General features: G+C 37.6%; 1 protein-coding gene across 1 annotated transcript in view; it reads left to right on the forward strand.

Moving 5' to 3' along the window:
• The window catches only part of AVEN (apoptosis and caspase activation inhibitor), a 106,677-nt gene that overhangs the window by 20,374 nt on the left and 66,191 nt on the right, over nucleotides 1-20,112 (forward strand). Inside the window, exon 2 of the mRNA XM_086613860.1 lies at nucleotides 3,647-3,827. Coding sequence (XP_086469986.1) covers nucleotides 3,647-3,827 — 181 coding nt within the window. The remainder of the gene's footprint in view (nucleotides 1-3,646; nucleotides 3,828-20,112) is intronic.

The following is a 20,112-nucleotide window of genomic DNA, read 5'->3' on the forward strand; positions in this document are numbered from 1 at the left end:
ACAGAAGTTACAGTAACAAAGGGGCAAAGCAGCCCTTGATCAATATAGTTGTAAAGAGTTTCTAAAGATAAAATGAAAAGGTTATTGTATAAATTTGGGAAGAAGGTGAAGAAGAGAAATAGCTATGCTCTTCCTAACAGATAAAAAGCTTAACAAATGTATGTTTTCATATATTCTATAAAGTGACATTTTCAGGAAGAGAACTGGGAGAAATACTACAAAATAAATGAGAAATCTGATAATGCATGATACCTACATAATGGGGAAGGGCACTTGGCCCAAAGAAAGGCAAGATGAACATATGTTGTTTCTGTGTTCCTCCCAGTCACTGTAGAATATTCTAAGTACTGGCAAAGATTAAATATTTTAAACTTTGCTTACAGAGTTGATAGAACTGAACAGGAAGAGGGCCTTAACTCCTGTGACTTCCTAAGGGTAATAAATACAGTTTTGGAAAGTCTTAATGGAAGCTCTGACTTTTAATGCACTTTTAGTTTTTTTTTTTTTAAAGGGCTATGAGGTCAACCATTCTTGTTGAGTGCACACGTGCTTAACATGCTAGGACTGACTGCACTTACAGTGAAGAGCGGTCAAGTAATTGAAGCAGGATGTAAGAGGTCACTGTTGCACTTTCTGCATTGTGTGCTTCAGCCTTGGTTTGATCCAAACCACTCTGGGTTCCAGGGTCGTGCAGAAGGATGACCCTGGGGGAGATTGCCTGTTCAGAACAACGTTTACTTCAGTTTCACACCTTCATTCTTGAACCGTGTGCATCAACACGTTCTTGTGTGTAAGAAAAGTTTTTTCTCAATACCATACTGTCCCCAACCCTATATGCAAATTAGTGTATAAAGGAGGGTGCACTAAAATATCCTTTTGCTGTGGTAGAGACTGTAGATTGGGGTAATGCGTGCTATGCGTTTTCCTTTCCTTCAGAAGGAAAGAGGAGTCATAGGTTCTGGTAAAGGATGAAAATACATTCCTGGATGGAAGACCGCAAATCATGCAAGCTCCTCTGCAGAGGAGCTTGGCTCTTTCACTGTTGTTTGAAAGACTTTAATGAACTTAGTGGTTAGGTAGGACACTGTATATTTTTTTTTTGTTCTTCTGATATGCAAAACAGTGTGAAGGTTTCCAGGTTTTGTTCAACTGGGCTTTTGTGTACTTTCCCCACTTGCAAAATTTCAATGAAACGTGCTAATGGTAGTGCACGTAATACTATCTGAAACAGAGGCACAGCAGATGAGGTATAATATACCTCCTGTGGTATCATGGTGCATTATAGCACTGAGCATTAATGTGCAGATGTAGTTCAATTCTGTTTAAAGGCATAAGTTTTTCTCCTCACCTGAGTAATACTGTTTTAAAGGTTATATTTGAGTTGGCTTCTAGAATTGGTTTCAGCTTGTATCATTTTTTATTTGAGGATGGGGCGGGAGTGAAGTTATTTTATTTCATTTCACATAAGACAGATGTTTGTTCTGTGCTGATTACGGCTAATTTTCAATAAGATATGATGACAGTGGTAGCAGCATATAGCCTAGCCGAATAGGCAGATAAGAGGAAAGTAATGATTTATGTTTATGTGTTTCTGAGGTTTACTTTAGACAGTAGCTGTCTCATGAGATGGTAGAAGCAATTATTTTCTGAAGCTTCACTGATCAGAATTTTTTAATGTATTTGATAATTTTAATGGTGATGATACATCTTTAACTTGTTTGAATGTTCACTATTCAGATGTGATTATTTGCACTTTTGTCTTGTAGCACTGCAGAGCATCATGTAAAATTTTCTGTTAAATGTTTGTTGGCAATGTAAGCAGGTTTGTATTTGAAGTTTACTCATTTCAAAAGTAAACCTTAGCACAGTACTTAGGGAACCAGGCTTCACAACTGCTATTAACACTCCTGAGAATTTGTGGTTTGTTTCTTAAAGTTTAGGTTAACAATTTTACTTCTAAGAAAAGAAATTTCCTTGAGGTGTGCTGTGTAACATAGCAAATAACAGAATGTGAAAAAGAATTTAGTCCAGTTTAAGAGAAACCATGTGCATCCATGTTAGTTTACTGGAAGCTTGTTAAAGAAAGAAGGTGATACTCCTTTTTTGTTTATGCCGACAGCTAAAAGCAGTGAATCATTTAAGCAGGTCTATAGTAAGTAATTATTGTCATAGTTGCCTAAGGTGGTTCTGTTCTGTTCTTAGAAACAAAAACAAAGTACAACGCAGATCTACATGTGTAGCACTAGTCTTGCTTTGGCTTGTGAATTGTATCAACTCCAAGTTATTTTAGGCTCTGCATTTCACTGGGTTTACTGGATTATAGCAAATCATTCAATTTATAGGGGAAGAACAGAAGAGAAATAAGTTGATTCTTATCTTGATATAAGTGCATTTGGCCCTTTTCTGTGGAAACTATAGCTCTGAATCAGTCTCCAGTAAGAGTTGTGACTTCATCCCCTTGCTCACACAAACAACCGTTTGTTCACAACAACCATTTTAGTGTATTTATCTGGTGAATAGAAAGAAAATAGAGTTTACCTAAAAATTGCACAGAACCAGTGGAAATGCACAGAATGTTTTCCTTCTTGTCAGCAGCTTGACAAGTGGGGGTATATTTGTATAATTACGACAGCTTTTAATCTGTTTTTAAGCTCTTTGATGATGTTACCATTCCTTCACATTGTTCCTAACCAGATCTTTCAAATAGTGCTGAAAGAAGCTTGTTTATGAAGATGGCTGGATTATTTTTCTTGGCGAGTCATTTTTCTAGTTCTGATTTTGCTACTTGTATGATATACTGGGCAGTTGTTTTTGACGTGAAACATGGGAAAGTCTAAACTCTCACGATCATGTTTGAAGATGCTTTGCCTTTCAGTGGACATTTGTGTAAAAGCCATGAAACATGCTTTGCTGCTACTTTTGTTAATTTTTAAGATTTTTTCAGAAATAAGGAGTAGTAATGCTCCACTGTCCACAAACTGCTATTTCCTACTTTTTTGTCTGTGTCAGTCTTCTTTTTATGATGATGTACTTGCATGTAAATATAGTGTTTGTTGTGCAACAGGGATTTATTTGACGTCGATAGAGGTTTTTCTGTTGCGGAATTGGACACATGAAAATCTCAGTTTCTCCTGTCTAGCTGAGCCAAAATGTAACTACAAAATTTTCTAGGACGTAGTTAAGCCTTCTTCATGATGGATTTCTAAAATCAATCTAAAACTTATATTGCATTGCTCTATGTCCGTTCTTGAGCTATGAAAGTAACTCCTCAGTTGTAAAGCAAGTTAATGAAGTGATAGTGGTTTGCTCCTGATTGCGGATTTGTGAAGTTGTTTTTACCACGTTGTCCAATGTCGTACCAGTATGTAAGTCCACAGTATGTGCTTATGGTACTTGCATCAGCATCAGTGCTTGACCCCTGTAAGAACTGAAGCTTCACTAGGTGCTTTTAATTATGCTATTGATGAATTATATACAGTTCAGGAAGATGGTAGCACCTGATCTAAAATTTTGTTGGAGATGCAGGCTGATTTGTCTTTCTGTGTTTTGATTCTATTGTTGGAGTTGTTTGTGTGAATGACTGTTTAATTACAGAACAAAATGCTATTGAGTTGCAATGGCTTAACTGTCCATTTAAATGTCACAGGTAGAGGAGGATGATGATACTGAATCACGAGAGGAAGAAGAGAAGGAAGAACTGAAAAGCTATTCAAGAAGAAAGATTTTTTCCAACTGGAGCCGCTATGAGGATACAGAAAAAGAGGGGCAGAGTGAATGTGGGGAATCACAGAGAGGAACAGACTTCAATGTTTTGCTTAGCTCAGCAGGTAAGCATTTCCTATTCTTTAGATAGTTTTTTAGCTTTGCATTTTGAAACGTTACTACTTTTCTGACTATTGTCTTTGATGATGAAACAGGACCCTAGAATACCGTTCCCATCTGCCTCATTAAGTCTGCCATTGATGTATTTAGGAGCGTTAAAAGTGTCTGTGGGGGAGCAGCCTTATAGCATACAGGCTGCACTGAGCAGTGGCAGATGGGGAATAAAAGAGGGCTGCTGCATTTATAGCCTTCTCATGAAACTATGTACGGGTCTGTGTGCAGCATCCAGTGACTTTTAGCCTATTCTTGCTGACAATGAATTTCTTACCAATCTTGGTCATGGGGTTGCTTTCCAGAAAACAAAAAAGATTGCTAGTATGACTAAATACAGCAAAGCAGTCGAGCAGCTGCTTGCTGTTGTTTGTTTTGACAAAGATTTGTAATCAGCACTGTGCAGATGTGTGCATGAATAGCAAGTGTTACTCTCCTTGAAAATAAAGATCAGTTGTTTTCCCCTTTTTAAAGGAGATAATAGAAGGAGGAGGTGGAGGGACAGGCTGTACTAGATCCTATTTTTTTTTAGCTATGCATCAATATTATGGGCAGTTGCAAAGAAAGTTACCTAAAATTATTTTAGAAACTCTTGATATGCTGTTGTGTTGGAATACCATTCAGTGAAAAACTGCAAACAATGTATTTTTGAGCAACTTGGAAGCTCTAAAGTCTCTCAAATGTGAATTATTGGATTTTCAGTCACAGCTTGGAGGGATAAGTTAGAACTTATCTATAGTAAAAAAACAAGGACCAGAGCCTTCTTTCTCTGTGCCAGAAGCAGTTTCTGAGAATTGCAGAATAGGGCCTAAATTGCCAGTTTTAATCATAGGATCATGAGATGTATATTGACTTCTCTGAATAGTATGTTGCATGGTAAACAGTGTTAGAGTCAAGATGACTGTTATGGACCTCAGTGCTAGATAGGTAACATAGCTTGGAGAGCAAAGTAGATATCACAACTCAAAACTTTTAAAATTAAGACCTACCCTGAGCTGCATGTTGCCATGGTTCAGCTTTTAAAAAGAAACTTTGGTACCTCTAACTTTGTACTTAGCCTTCAGAATGTCTTTAAAATATTCTGATTAGTAGTACTTTTGAACTGAGGATATAAGGAAATACAACACATTTCTACTAATTTGTATTTTTGGTAGTTATACTCCAATAAAGTTTCTGCCAACCCATTTGTTTTACTCTGTAGATTCTCTTAATGTCTAAAATTAAAATCTTGTTAGTTAGTATTCTTACTAGTTATTAATTCTAAGTCTTTCATTTAAAGAGTGCTTTATTTTAGAATAGTACTTCAACATCAAAGTAAATTGATAAGAAATAGCAGTGAAATAAAGTACATTCTTTCAGAGGAAGAAAACTTACATTCTATACAATAATGCAGATTTCTTGAAGTCACATAAAAAAGCAGTGTGTGTTGGGGGATTTCTTTGTATGGTTTCTTTGGCTTATGTGTGAAAACTGAGAATATAGTCATCTTTATTTCTAGTGGTTTGAGAAAAAACTTACCTCTCTGCTTTATTTAATAGTTTTGATTTCTGTTAGTATATTGGTGTTTAGCATTCTGAATTAGTATAATGGATCCAATTCAATTGCAACAAGCAGTTAGGGGAATGGAGAGGCAATGGAGTTAAAGTGCCATTTTTGATGGATGCAAAAGCTTAGAAAGGTCTTGCAATTTACTATTAATACACAACAATGAAATTAATGCAGCCGGTTATAAGAATCCTTTGGCAGAAGCTCAGATTAAAAACCTGTTCTTCTATGTAACATTTAGGTTCCATAATATTGAAAGCAGGATCTTAAACAGAGTGCTGTCCTTCAAGATGCAAGTTGGATTTATTCCCAGAAAATAACCTGTTATTGGGATGAGATAGGGTAGGAAAAATAGTTTGGGATAGCGTAGTAATAAAGATAGAATTAATGCTAGTAGACAAAATGTAAATGGATGAATTCCTGATGTCCAAGGAATTAAAATTCCATGCTTAGTATTTGTTTAATGTTTTGTAGACATGTTCCTACATCTAATTTTCTAGTTAAAATCAACCAAAAACTATCAAAATGAGAAGACTAATATTCTGTGATAGGGGTGTCATGTTGATAATTAACAAGAGTGGGGCTTTTAAATCTAGTCCATTACTGTTGCTTGAATTAAGAAAGTAATAGAGTTATGGGTTGTTATACTGTATTTTTATCAATAGTAGAGGAAAGTGGGATATTTTTTCTGAGAGGAAGAGGAAGGGTTTTGCAGATATGTGCAGAGGATAAGTCTTTAGGGTATCTTATTTTACATTTTAGTAAAAAAAGTGAAGACACATGCTATTTTTAGTTTTTGTCTATATTTCTAGCTTGTCCCTGCCTCAAGCCAATCTCCAGTGCAGCACTGATTCTGTCTTTTCAATCAAATATTTAGACCTGACTAGTCCCAGACTGTCTCTGACTGCACCTTGTCTCTCTGTTGTCAGCCTTTGCCTGCCTACTAATTTTGCTCATTCTCCCTTGCGTCTCTTGATTTCCTTGTGTGGGTTTCTGATTCCTAGTGGTGGGTCTTTTCTCAGTCTGTTGTTGTGAGCCAGCTCCCTTCCACACATATTCACTAAAATCCAGCTCTGTCAGATATGTTCTGTCCCTCACTCTATCCAGTTCTGATAGTCCCCAGTTCTGGGTTGTTCTGCCTGGGATTGCTCATTTGGTCTTCTTACATTCCTCTGAGTTTCTTTCCTTGTCTAGTTTATTCTAGTTTATTCTTTCAAGCTTCTCGTTCTAGTCTCCATGACAAGCTGTTTTCTCCAACTTCCCTCCACATGCTCCGTCAGTGTACACTAAATCCTACTTGGTTGCCCAACAATAAGAAGTGACAGAGCACTGTTTTCAGCTGTGGTAGGGATATATGCGTACGTGAGGTTGCAGAAATATGCAAGAGTAGGCTTTTTGTTCAGTGTTGTACCTAACGCCTGTTAAGTGCAGACTTCTCTTACACTGAAAATCTGGCTCTTCACTCATAACCAGAGGTTACAGGAAACTTAAGTTGCCTTGCATACTGAGATAACATACAGAAGGTCTCTAAGGATGGACTGTTTGGTGCTTGATTGTTAAGCTTCAGCAGATCTTGCCAAAAAAGAAGTACAAACTGATTTCTAGAAGCTTGTAACTTGGTTAGATCTGGTCAGATTTTTCACAAAATGAGCGGAGTGTACCTCTTTCATAGAAAAACATTGTCCAGCCTGATTCCAAGTTACTGATTCAGGGCAGGAAAGTGATTACAATTTTTCAAAGGAAGAGCTTACAAGGACTTTTTTCCTAGGTAGTTTCGCGATAGAAAAATATTCCAGCCATTCTCTGACTTTTTAAAAGGTGATGGTGAGGGGAGGGTGAGGAAAAACTATCTGAAGCAGACAATCAACATGGAAAATTTCAAACTGAATAGTTAAAAAAGCACACCAAAGCTGTCTTAAGAAATAACTGCCAGATAACTTTGATAACAGGTGATGTCACTAGCCTGACAGAGCTTCTTCGTTAGGGCTTATTGTGTTTGTGTGTAAAGTAGGGTGATAACTTTAGTTTTTGAGTCTGTTTCTTTCCTTTTTTTTTTTAGCATTTCATGTTTTTTTTAATTAACCTTGATAGCAAAGCAAACTTTTCTGTATTGCTTTTGATGTCTAGCTGATGTAAACTGCAAGCCCATTGTGAAGCCTTCAGGGAATATGTCTTGAATCAATTTAGTAAAAATCCTGTTGAAGCGTAAAGAACAAGAGAAGTGGAAGTGATAGGATAACCTTACTTTGCTAGATGAATCTTGCCATGTTTGAAGAGCTGTCCTCGTTTTTTGACTGATGAGGGTTAAGCGTCCCAAAATAGATTTAAGTCCTTTGTTAGGGTTTTGGCTGTTAATAGGTATTTTAGGTTTAAAAATATGGTTTTAAAATCTCATTACAGAGCTGATCAAAATGTATCCAGGGACCTGATCACTTCCCTTTAAACGCGGTAGGCATTACCAGTACAGGAGCCAAAAACTGCCAACATACATGTCTCAGTAAGAGTGTGCTGTTGCAGGATGTGATGATTATCAAGATGAAAAAATATAATTTGGACATACGTTTTTTTTTCCCGTTTGTTTTTTTGCCAATGGCTGAATAATTTTGATGGCCTTAAAGCATAAGAAAGAGAAATGCTGTGTATTTCAAACAAAACTAGCAAAATGGTTTTGGTATTGTAAGAATGCGTATAATTTAGGGAGGCAACTAGGAAAGCTAAGACCTCCTTGGAATTAAACCTTGCAAGAAAGGTCAAGGACCTCCAGTTGGAGGCCTGCATTCAGTGGAGTCCCTCAAGGGACGGTGCTGGGACCAGTATTGTTCAACATATTCATCGATTATTGGATGAGGGAATAGAGTGCATGGTCAGCAAGTTTGCTGATGACACTAAACTGGGAGGAGTGGCTGACACACCTGAAGGCTGTGCTGTCATTCAGAGAGACCTGGACAGGCTGGAGAGTTGGGCGGGGAGAAATTTAATGAAATACAACAAGGGCAAGTGTAGAGTCTTGCATTTGGGTAAGAACAACCCCAGGTACCAGTACAAGTTGGGGACTGAACTGTTGGGGAACAGCACAGGGGAAAGGGACCTGGGGGATCTAGTGAACAGCAGGATGACCATGAGCCAGCAATGTGGCCTTGTGGCCAAGAAGGCCAATGGCATCCTGAGGTGTATTAGAAGGGGTGTGGTTAGTAGGTCGAGAGAGATTTTCCTCCCCCTCTGCTCTGCCCTGGTGAGGCCGCATCTGGAATATTGTGTCAGGTTCTGGGCCCCTCAGTTCAAGAAGGACAAGGAACTGCTTGAGAGGGTCCAGCGCAGGGCCACAAAGATGATGAAGGGAGTGGAGCATCTCCCTTGTGAGGAAAGGCTGAGGGAGCTGGATCTCTTTAGCTTGGAGAAGAGGAGACTGAGGGGGGACCTCATGAATGTTTATAAATATGTAAAGGGTGACTGTCATGAGGATGGAGCCAGGCTCTTCTCAGTGGCATCCAATGATAGGACAAGGGGAAATGGATATAAGCTGGAACATAGGAGGTTCCGCTTAAACATGAGGAAGAACTTCTTCCCAGTAAGAGTAACAGAACACTGGAACAGGCTGCCCAGAGAGGTTGTGGAGTCTCCTCCTCTGGAGATGTTCAAAACCTGCCTGGACGTGTTCTTGTGTGATCTGGTCTAGGTGGTCCTGCTCTGGCAGGGGGATTGGACTAGATGATTCTTCGAGGTCCCTTCCAAACCCTGACATTCTGTGAATTTCTGTAGATACCTATCACTTGAATGCAATAGGAAATGTGGAATAAAAATCAAAAGAGCTATCACTGGAGCATAATAGTAATGAACAGTAGGTATAGAAATTGTGAGGTATCAGTTACTTTCTCTTCCCTAAAACCCTGTTGGTTTTTTTTTTATAACCTCTTACTTTTAGGCCTCTCTGATTAATTTTGAGGCATCTATTGCAATATATTTCTGCATTTTTGTCATTTTCAAGGTCGATACATACATGAGAATTAACAGTGTACCGAAGACCGTTGGCTGTCTTGAAAAAGCTGAACAAGTAAACTTGTGGAGCAAGGCTAGTGTTAAAAATAGGTTTTCCTTCCTTCAACTTTTCTATCTTAAGTATATGCTGTCAGAGATTTGGGAAAGAAAAAGAAAAAAAAGAGTAGAATGAAGGGTAAATGAATTTTCTTATTTTCAGTGCTAATTCTTCTCAAACAAAAAGAATGGCAGTTGCAGGGCATGGTTCAGATGCTAAAAAAGAATCATTTGTGTTTTAAAATTCTAGAGAATAGCTGAAAATCAGTTTTCTTTACAGGATTGCCTAACTCATTGTTGATTTGGATTACTGTGTATATCAGGGATCCCACTTTCCAGTGATGTTTGAGTGCCAACTTCTACTACTTTGCGCTTTGTATGTGTGTTCTGTGAAATTATTTTTGTCCATATGTCTCTGTAGAACTCTGTTTCTGCATCTCGGTTTCTTGTACCATGGGGATATCTAGACTAATGAAGAATTGTTGTTTATCAGCTTCAAAAACATTATTGCTCTATGTGAAAAATAGTGAAAAGTATTTTTTGCGTGTCTTGACTGCATGTGGAACAGATGTGTTCTCTACTAGTGCATCTTATTTTGTCAGAAATTCAACAGATGCAAAACTTCCTGTTCTTGCTGTTCACCAGGTGAGGTGAGCTCTGCGTCGAACACTGAGGTATTGGTTACTTCTTGTTACTTATCAACAGCTTTAAGGTTCTAGTACCAGGTTACTGGTCTTGAAGGAAGATTACACTGTTGCCACTAAGGATTGGTAATAGGTCACCTGAATATTCCTAGTATATGCGCTCCTGAAATAAACAATTAAGGGCATGTGCTTTACTTGCATCTTTCTTCATGTTCTCCTTTTTCTGCTACCTCTTTCCACAAACGTTCTCTAAGCTTCCCTGACATGCTCTCCTCTCCTGCTTCTCCTTCTTCCAGCACATCAGAACCTTTCTTTCCTTTTTGATGGTCGTGTGGTAGATACCATTTCCCATCTGTGGGGGATCTTTATCCAAGTGGTCTCTTTTCCACTTGCAGAGATTTAGTTGTGACGGTTATGCCCTGGACAGTCTGCAACTTTGGATTTGTTTATGGACATGAGAGATACTGCTGTTTTATATACCTGTAGGTATCTGAAATCAACAAAAATGCAGCCTCTCCCTCTTTCCTTCCTCGCCAAAGTAACTTTCCCAAACAAAGAGAAAAGAAACCTTCCACAAGAAAGATTTGCAGTAAAATCACAGAACTTGGCATCAGTGGAAGCTGATTCTCCATCTGCTCAGTGCTTCCTCCTGAACTGTTCCTAACATTACAGAAATTCATCTTTTTTGTTCTAATCAGACAAGCTGTCCTTTTTTTTTTTGTCTGAACTAAAAATAGGAAGCGCCAGATTTTAAGAATTAATTACGTTTTCTTGATAAATGTATTTTCCTGTAATAGGTAATCTGTGCTTATTATATATATGCTTTCATATCTCTGCCTTTTTTCCTCCTAAGTTTTATCTAAAATGTAACCAAAACCATATGATTGAAGTATAGGAGTATAATGTGATTCCATGACTTGAAAGTATATCAATGTAAACTAATGTTTCTTGTTTTCATTTTAACGTTTTGATATCTTAGAACTATGTGACCATATATGTCAGTGATAGCATTGCAAAACTAATGGTAAGTAATAAAAGAAAAATCTGAAAGGTTTCAGTGTTTCACAGAGAGTTGTATGCTTTATGATTTAGAATTGAAGAGAGTAAGATTCACAGACTAAAGTGCTCAAATTGTGTTCCCATTAAAATAATTTGTTAAGCTTTTTCCCATTCTTTTATTTTTTCACACCAACATCTTCTCTAATCTTGGGCCTTAATATTTTGCTGCTACTATATATTGATGGTATTTCTGCTGAACTGTGTTTAAGTATGTTTTGGTTATGAAATCACAAATCAGTAAGTTTAAATGTGGAACAATTTATCCTTATTCCTGTCTTGCTGTTGTCATGTCCACTACTTGAATTTGTAGGCTTGAGAGCTAGATAAAAATGTTCACTCACCTGATTTACTGTTTCTCTTGTTTAATCATATCCTGTGTTTTTATAATACCCCTAAAACCAGTTTTCTCTGACTAGACCTCATGTTGGTCATCATGGTTTCTGCTGCATCATCATCTCTGACTTTTTTGGGAGTGAAATCCCCTAACCAAAAATGAATTACTCTGACTCTTGTACTCAGACAGTACATTTAGTATTCCAGTCTTCATTATCAAAATTCAGTATGTTACTGCCATTACATTCCTGTTCATTTTCTCCTATTTTCAATTCTTGCTACTTGTTTTTTGCCTTTCCCCCTCCCTTTGAGTTTTCTTTTTGCTCCATGAACTTTGCGATTTTCCTTGTTGCTGTGTATTACTTTTGATTGATTTTAATCTTTTCTTTCAGATTCCTTTTTACACTTCTGATTCTGAACAGCTGTTAAATCACCTGAATTAGACTGTAAGCTTTTTAGAGCAGAGACTTTTCCTTTCCTGTAAAATATTGCTTCTTTTCCAATAATGACGTTAGTAGATATTACTTCCATAGTAATATTAAATGATGTTGATTGATTTGGAGGAGCTGTGTTTGTTTTAATTGTAATACTTTTGTTCCATCTCTCAGTGGCCTGCGTTAGAGAAAGAAATAGAAATAGAAATTTTATAAAATTCTATAAAACCAGAATTTTTTATTTATAATAAGGATGATAAGAGTATCAGATGTAGCAGATTGATTTAATAGCAGAAGCCAGACTCCATTTATTGTTCTGTTTCTCATAAAGATAAATTTATTCCTAATATCAGTTTACAAACAAAATAGCTGTGATAGGAACGTTTCCTTGTTCGTTGAAGGGTGCTCCAAAGCAATGTTGTGATCAGACTGCATGTGAACCACCATCAGAAGAGACTGACAGATCTATTCTAGCAAGATTCTCAGAAATTTGTTTGCAGGGAGGAGTGCTGTTTCTAAACATTGGTTTTGGAGTGAACAAAGGGCTGTGAAGTAGGCAGTGCTCTGAAGGACACAGAGTGTCTATTTCATCCTTGATCTCAGTTGCAGCTCCTCTTTTCTTCTTATCCCATTTGTGATCCTGAGATTCCTCCTTGCATTTGCTCATTTGCTGCTGATGGCTTGGGCTCTCCTAGTTCTTCTCTTCTCCTTCTAATGCTTTCTGAGTCACACCTATTCAGTTTATTGTTGTTCTTTCCCTGATCTCATCCTGTTGCTCAAGAGTTCCCAGTTCCTACATCCACCTTCTAGTCTATGCTTTCTCTTGATCCTTCCCCTGCCCCATATTTTTGTGCCTGTCCAAATCACGTGTTGACTCCTCATCTGTTTTGTGTTGTCTTGCCCATTGTTCACTCTCAGCTTTCCTGGGGGTGGCATCTTTGGCATTTCTGGCTGTTGTATAGGCAACAGCAATTGAGCTGTTAAAAGATTTTAACAGCTCTTCTGAGCAATTAAAAGATGTTTTTTTATTATTTTTTCCCGAATGACTAACTTTTTGTCTGGATTTGGGTAATTTTCTTGAAGAATGTCAAAGACATATTGAGCCTTGCCAAAGTCTTTGTTTCAAAACAAGAGTTGTATTAACGGTCTGTTCCACCCTGAAGGGAACTCTTCCATACTGTTGTTGTCTGTCCTTGCAGACCAAACCCTCTGCATGTGTAAAATTGTGAACTAGAAACTCTTTTAATAAAAAGCATGTTTGAGGGACAGAATAGGGTGGGAGTGGGGAGGAATTATGTTTTCTTTGATTCTGACTCATTTTTAACCTTTACTGGAATGTGAATCAGATGACCTTCCTTTAACAGTACACACTCATCGTCTCAGTTTATAAAGCGTGGTATTTCTGAATCTGCTGCAGATAATTTTGATTGTGAAACTGATCATACTCTCTTTATTTCTTTTTAAGCTCTTGATTGAAAACAGCCTGTGATAATGTGGTATTTTCTTCTTGAATATGAGCGTGTGCTTCAACATGCAGAAAATGTGTCACTAAAAAGTGTGTATCAACTGGTTACAAAATGTAAGGTAACAAGGTAGAAGAACTACTTCAAGATGGAAGGCTTTAATAGGATGATATTCTCCTAGAGATGATAATTGCAGATATTTATAGAAAAAAAAATTAATTTGAGACACTTGGTTAACTTTCTGCTGGGAAAATGCTGGCAGAATGGAGGTACTGGAGAGCTAAGTATTTTAAATTAACAGTTCAGTGGTAATAGGAGGTAAACTGAGTTAGATTTTTCTGAGTAAATAGAAAGGAGAAAGTCTATACAGTTTGTACTCTTTCAAGAAAAGATACCCTGTTTGCAGTCTTCATCGTCACCTTTCTGATGCCCAAGGAAGTGTACTGAAGTGATCATAATGGAAAACAGCACTTTTGCCCTGGCCTCTTTTCTGATGGAGTCTTGTTAGAGTTACTTTTTTCCTCTAAGTGTACTTTGTTTCAGAAGATGTTAGAAGCTAGAGTTCAGCATGAATGTTGATTAGCTTTTATAACGTAAGATTTGCTTTGGGCTAACCCATTTCTTGACTGAAATCCTTAGACACAGAAGTAAGAGTGACACTAGCAAGACAGAAGTTATGTTTAACTGAAGAAGCAAACAGCCTTCAAAGGCAAAGAACATTCAAAAAAGATGTTTGAATTTCTCATGTAGATAGGTTTCTTAATGCATGTTGCTACCCTATCTGACCCATTGGAAGACAGATTCATTCTGAAAGCCAGTAACGGCATCTCACTTGGCCATCTTGCTGTCTGTACAGGGCTTTGTCACGGTGTGTCTGTGAGCCCAGGGGTGGTGGGGAGCAATTAGACTGATTGGGTTTTGAGACAGCTTACCTAATCCAATAATATTAGGTCAGTCTAAAGATATCATTGCAGTCCTTTGTTCGTTATCCAGGTTTTCCATGTAATATAAGTGTCGTTTTGGGGGATAAGTCATCCATCAACATAGAAAAAATCTGAAATGTAAGTAGGATCTTTTGAGAAAGTCCTTAGAGTCTGGGACCTTCAGCGTTGCCAACTGTCACAGATCTCTGCGCATTACTTCAGAGACTACTAACTTGATCTGTCTCTTAAAAATCAACAAACCCTGCTCCTTGTCATCTTCTGTTGTAGCAGGGAGCAAGTCGTAGGTGCTGGTTAATTATTCCAAAAGTCTGTCTTAAGGCATGGAGGATTCATTCTTTTTCTCTCTCTCGCTCACTCTCTCTTCTGTCTTGGACATGGTTAATTTTTGTACCCTTTCCTTTTGCCTTCTTTTCTTGAAAAGCATGCTTTTCCTTTTAAGAAAAACAACAATAAGTTTGCTGCACCTTTCGGGTGCCCTTTTCAGGACTACATTACCCCTAGGACAAAAGCCGACAAGGATTTGTATCCAGCACTCACTAGCGGTTTTGTTTAATCTGTGTTTGAAAGGGTCATGGTGCCAGTGGCTCAGCAGTGAGAGTGGAAGGTGTTTGTGTGTTCCCTATCGTCTTATGATGTCACCTGTCACTTCAGATGGGACTGAGTGCAAAAAATAACTTCTGTGTAAGTGGAGAAACTGAGTTTTACTCCAAGAAACAAAATACTTTTAATTTGCCCAAAAATGGACTGGCTAGCACTGCTTGTTCCAGCTGCAAAAAGTGGACTCATTTTAGCTTCCCCTGCTCTCACATATTAAATACCAGAGAAAAAAATCAGTAGCTGTTACCAATTGCATTTGTGAATTGGCTTCATTTGATGTTTTTCATCTCTAAGGAATTGTATATGTAATTATTAATTGCTTTAGTTGTCAATCACTACTAAAACATGAATCCAGATGAAAGCGGCTATGATTTATTTTGGATTTTCTCTTCCTTTTGTACATTATTAGAAGGAACTCAGTGGATGTCTCTCTTTTGTTTCTTGTGTGTCTCTGCTTCTCTTGCTTTTGTGGAGTGTTTGGTTTTGTTGTTTGTTATGCAGCTGTGGAATTTTTTTCCATAAAAATGTCATGAATTTGAAGTTGCTTTGTATTTTGCTTCTGCTCTTGGTAATAAGATCACCTCCCCTCTTCTGAAGGAGTGCTTTGAAAGACACTTCAGTGGTATTATGGATTTGGCCCATCACTAGATTTGGATCTAGTTGCCTGATTTGACTGCATGAATGGTGCAAAAGAGTTGGCAGGAACATGAAATGGAGCAGCTGGTGAGAAGGGGAAGATCTTGGGTAAGCTGGGAAATACTAGGGTTGATATTGGTAGTAGTAAGAGAAGAAGTAAGACCTCCTTTTTTGGTGGTAGCATACACGTGTATTGGATTAAATTGAATTAAATCCAGATGCCTACTTCTGTTTTATCTTAATATACATTTGCAGTTAGAATATCGACATCAAGTAAATTTTCTAATGCAAATGAGACTACAGTATCTCTTGCTTTAAATTTTCTGTTCTGTAACACCACATGACTTTGTCTGCCTCTTCTTTTCCTTTTTTCTGTTGTTCATTTCATAATGCCTTAAGTGTTCGCTTACTCTTATTTTTATATATCCTCTTTCTATTGCACAGACAACTTTATTTCTCCGAGTTGTATTTGAATATAAAAAAAGAGGAGGAGGGAGAGAAAGAAGGAGGAGTAGAAATTTCCGAGAAGAACAATCTAGTCACTTAGAGGAAAATTGCCTACAAGTATGAGATGACTAAATTAACTTGTAGAGATGTAATCTGAAAGCATCAAATCTCGTATCTCTAACTTACAAGCACATTTCAGCTTGTCAAAGAAAATTGATCTTTATAAATATCTCTGTGTAAAGTAACATTTAACTAGAGAAAAACCATTTTAAAGTCTCCAAAATGTTTGATTTGGTCATGTTATCTTTGTGTTAAAAAAACCCCAAAACCAAACCAACAACAAAACTAACACCATCCCCCCCCCCCCCCCCCCGCCGTGATTATTTGTGTTTAGTGCCTGTACTTCAAAATAGTTTCTCTGCATCTGTTCATCTGAACTTTAACAATTTTCTTTTGGCTGTTCTTTTGTTAATAGTAGAGTCCTATAATAGTTCTTGGGAGTTGTCTTTTTGAAACCTTTCTACTTTAAAGTATTTTAACATGCTACCATTTTCTACGGCAGCAGTGATTATAGGAAACTGAGGAAGTGAACGGTGGAAGCCCTTTGGGAAGCAAAATTGGAGGAATTAAAGACCTGTGTTTAGAGACTTACTTGGTACAGGGAAAGAGAATTTGTGGTCTAAATTTTAGCATGAATAAAAAAACACTGGAGGAAATTTTTTAATTTAAAGAAACTGCAGAGAGATGTAATAATTTTTACCTCACAATTGCAAAGGATTTATAGAATCATAGAATGGTTAGGGTTGGAAGGGACCTCAAAGATCATCTAGTTCCAACCTCCCTGCCATGGGCAAGGACACCCTCCAGTTCACCAGGTTGCTCAAAGCCTCATCCAACTGATGGTGACAGATGCTATAGACAATGTTTTTTTCTAAGTATCTACAATAAAGTAATCTGAACTATATTCCTGAAGTCTGTCAATCTCTCAGACTGGTTATAAATTGAAATTATTTCATTCACTGAAGGAAATTTGATCAGTTACAAAAATAACTCACTGAGCAAGCTATACTATATCATATGAAAAAAAAGCTGCTGTAATGCATTTTTGAAGACTAAGGCATTGAACAACTACACTGAAAATGTAATTTCATGTGACTGGATTTGATTTAATCGTGAAATGAAAGCACAGTAGATTAATCCAGGGAGAATATAATGTGGACAAGGCGTATTTTGGTGACAGCGATAGTGTACACCTACGATATCAGTCAGGAAGAGATGACGTCCACATAATAGCATTAGGGATGATTTATCTAATTTACATTACAATAGGTAAAAGAATTCCTGAACAGCCTATTAAGGAGAGTATGTATAGGTGTTTAAGAAAATGACTTTTTCTAGAGTCTGTTTTTCTGTATCTGAGTTCTGACAGCTTAGCACTGCTAAACTCAGAAATGATTCCATTTCCTTCTCTGCTTGCAACACTTTTAAAAACATGTAATTTTAATAGTTAGGTGACACTAGTTGCCATTATTTGCTTTTAGATGTTAGAGGTAAAATACTACCAACAAACACCTTTGAATTACAGTTCCTTCATTTTTTAACTTGCAAAAAGTGTAAAGTAACAAACAATAAAAAATCAGTTTCAGTAAGGTTTGGGGGAGATTTGAGGAAGTGGAACTTGCTGTTGTTTCTTTTCCTAACTCAAATCCTCTATTGACTAGAAGAACAGTGGACTAGGTTCTCTCTAATAAGTAGTTGTACGTGGAAGGCTAACCTTAGCATAGCCAGTAAAATTCATAGATTACAAAGCCAAAGAAACAGCTTGTGATTGGGTGAACTTTTCTGGATAACATGAGCAGTCATAACAAAGAAAGTTATGAACTAGTTATTGGTTGAATTAGGACATGTATCTTAGCATATCTTATTGTCAGTCTTGATTTAAACAGTTTCAGTGATAGAGCATCCCCCAGAGCTCTTGGAAGGTTGTCCCACTGGGCTCCTGGATTGATCTGATGTGCTGTTACCTTCACTGTTAAAAGAATGCATCTTAATTCCCCTCTAATTCTGTATAGCCTGAGGACTGCAGAGTTGCAGAAAAAATGCACAAATGACAGATTAAATTTAGTGCAGATGAAGATTAAGTGATGTACATGGGGGAGGGGTGTGTGTGTGTGTGTGTGGAAAGTCCCCTATCACATTTAAAGACATCTGACATGATTGTTACTACCTCTAGGTGAAAGCAAATGAACCCTAGAAATTATGAAAAGAATGGAGAACAAATCAGAAAACACATCATGGTGTCACTATATAAATCAGTGACACAGGCGTATTGTGTAACTTTCTGATTCGGATCCCAGAGGCTCCACAAGGAAACAGTACTGGAAAGGGACAGCAAAGGGCAGCAGGACGACTAACGGTGTGGAAGAATTTACATGTGAGGCATGGCTGAGAATGGTATGAATAGAATGAAATAGAGGTCTTCGGCCTCGAAGACAGATGACTGAGGAAGGTATGTGCAGCTGTCTGTAAAATCATGGAAGAATGGATATGGTGAATGAGAAGTTATTATTGTCTCTTCTAGTGCAAGAAGTAGGAAGTATTGAATGAAGCTGGCTAGCAGCAAATTCAAAATAAAGAAGGTATTTTTTGATGTAACTTATAATTAAATATGAAAGTTTGCCACAGGATCTTGTAAAAGCTTAAATTTTGTGCAAGTTCTAAAAACAACTGGAAAAACACTTTGAAGATTATTTTATAAATAAGACATCATCTCTGCCTTAAGAAATCTCTGAACTACAAATAACTAGAGGCTGGCAGAATATTTCTGAGGAAGTGTCCCTGTGGTGTGCCCTGTTCTCAGGCTTCCCTAGACTTACACTGTTGGGCTTTGTTGTAAAGAATTTGGGGCTATATGGAGCCTCTGATTTGATCTGGTATGACATTTCACAAGTGATGTGCTACTTTCTTCCCTGTTTGTAATCTGTGGAATTGATAAACTAATATTTAAAGTTTGAGATGGTGTCAGTTCAAAACTGTTGGAAGGTATTGAGGTCCTGTAAAGGATTCACTTTTCTGCAATTTTAATGTTTTCAGCAAGCTTGCTGACATCACCACTGTATATAGTAGAGGGGCAGCAAGTTGAATTCCTTGCTAAGCATCAATACTGCTCAACAGGACAAACTATACAAATAGGTATTTTTAATGTCTCATAATTGCAGGAATGTTGAAGACGACCAAAGAATGTCTGTCTTGAATACTGAAAAAATGCTATCAAATGGGATGAGTTAGGTAAATGTAGGCCACTGTGCTTGACATCAGTCCTAGACAAAAAGAATGGAAAAGCTGATAAAGGATTTGGTTAATTAAGATTGAAAGTGTAGAGGCAGGCTTTGCTGGACCTGAAAGTTGGTCAAAGACCAGCAGCATCACAAGCAAAAGAGAGGGATGAGCTGAAGAGATGTAAGTCGAGGCTGTAGGGCTGCAGGTTTTGAGTTACCGGGAGCAGACAGCTACATCTGCTGTAACAAAGCTTCCTTCTATGCAAATTCTGCTTTGCCGTATCAGGCCCCTTCACAAAGCAGTTTATATCTGCCATAAATGTGTGTAAGCTCCTCATGCTTTTGTTTTAAGTCACAGTTCGTCTTGATAGAGGGCTGAACGTCTCTCACTGCGCATTCTCTCCTGTAGCTGTAAACTGTTTTTGCCTCACCTGGCTCTGCCTGTTTATTCCGTGACAAAAGGATGTAAATATAGCTAATATTGGTCAATTTGGCTTTCTGGAAGTTGTCTGTTTACATGTGGTTGGAAATACTGCATAATATTACGTGCATGTATTTACAGTGCAAATGGTTCTGAAGTGTTTTAGTGCCTTTTTTCTCATTACAATAACTCTCAGGGGCCGGGATTGTTCAATGAAGGGGCTTGAGAGAGATGCGAATGGCCGTGGTGAATTTTGTGTTCCTCTGTAATTCAAGGTGAAGTGGACCTATTGGGCAAGTGATTCAACTATAGGAGCAAAAGTCATGGATTTCACTCCTTGTTTTCTGTTAGGTTATGTAAGTTACATCTCTTAACAAAAAGATAGAAGTGTAAAAGTATCTCATGT

Source organism: Tauraco erythrolophus, chromosome 6 (genome assembly GCF_009769465.1).
Source record: "Tauraco erythrolophus isolate bTauEry1 chromosome 6, bTauEry1.pri, whole genome shotgun sequence".
NCBI classification, from domain to species: domain Eukaryota; kingdom Metazoa; phylum Chordata; class Aves; order Musophagiformes; family Musophagidae; genus Tauraco; species Tauraco erythrolophus.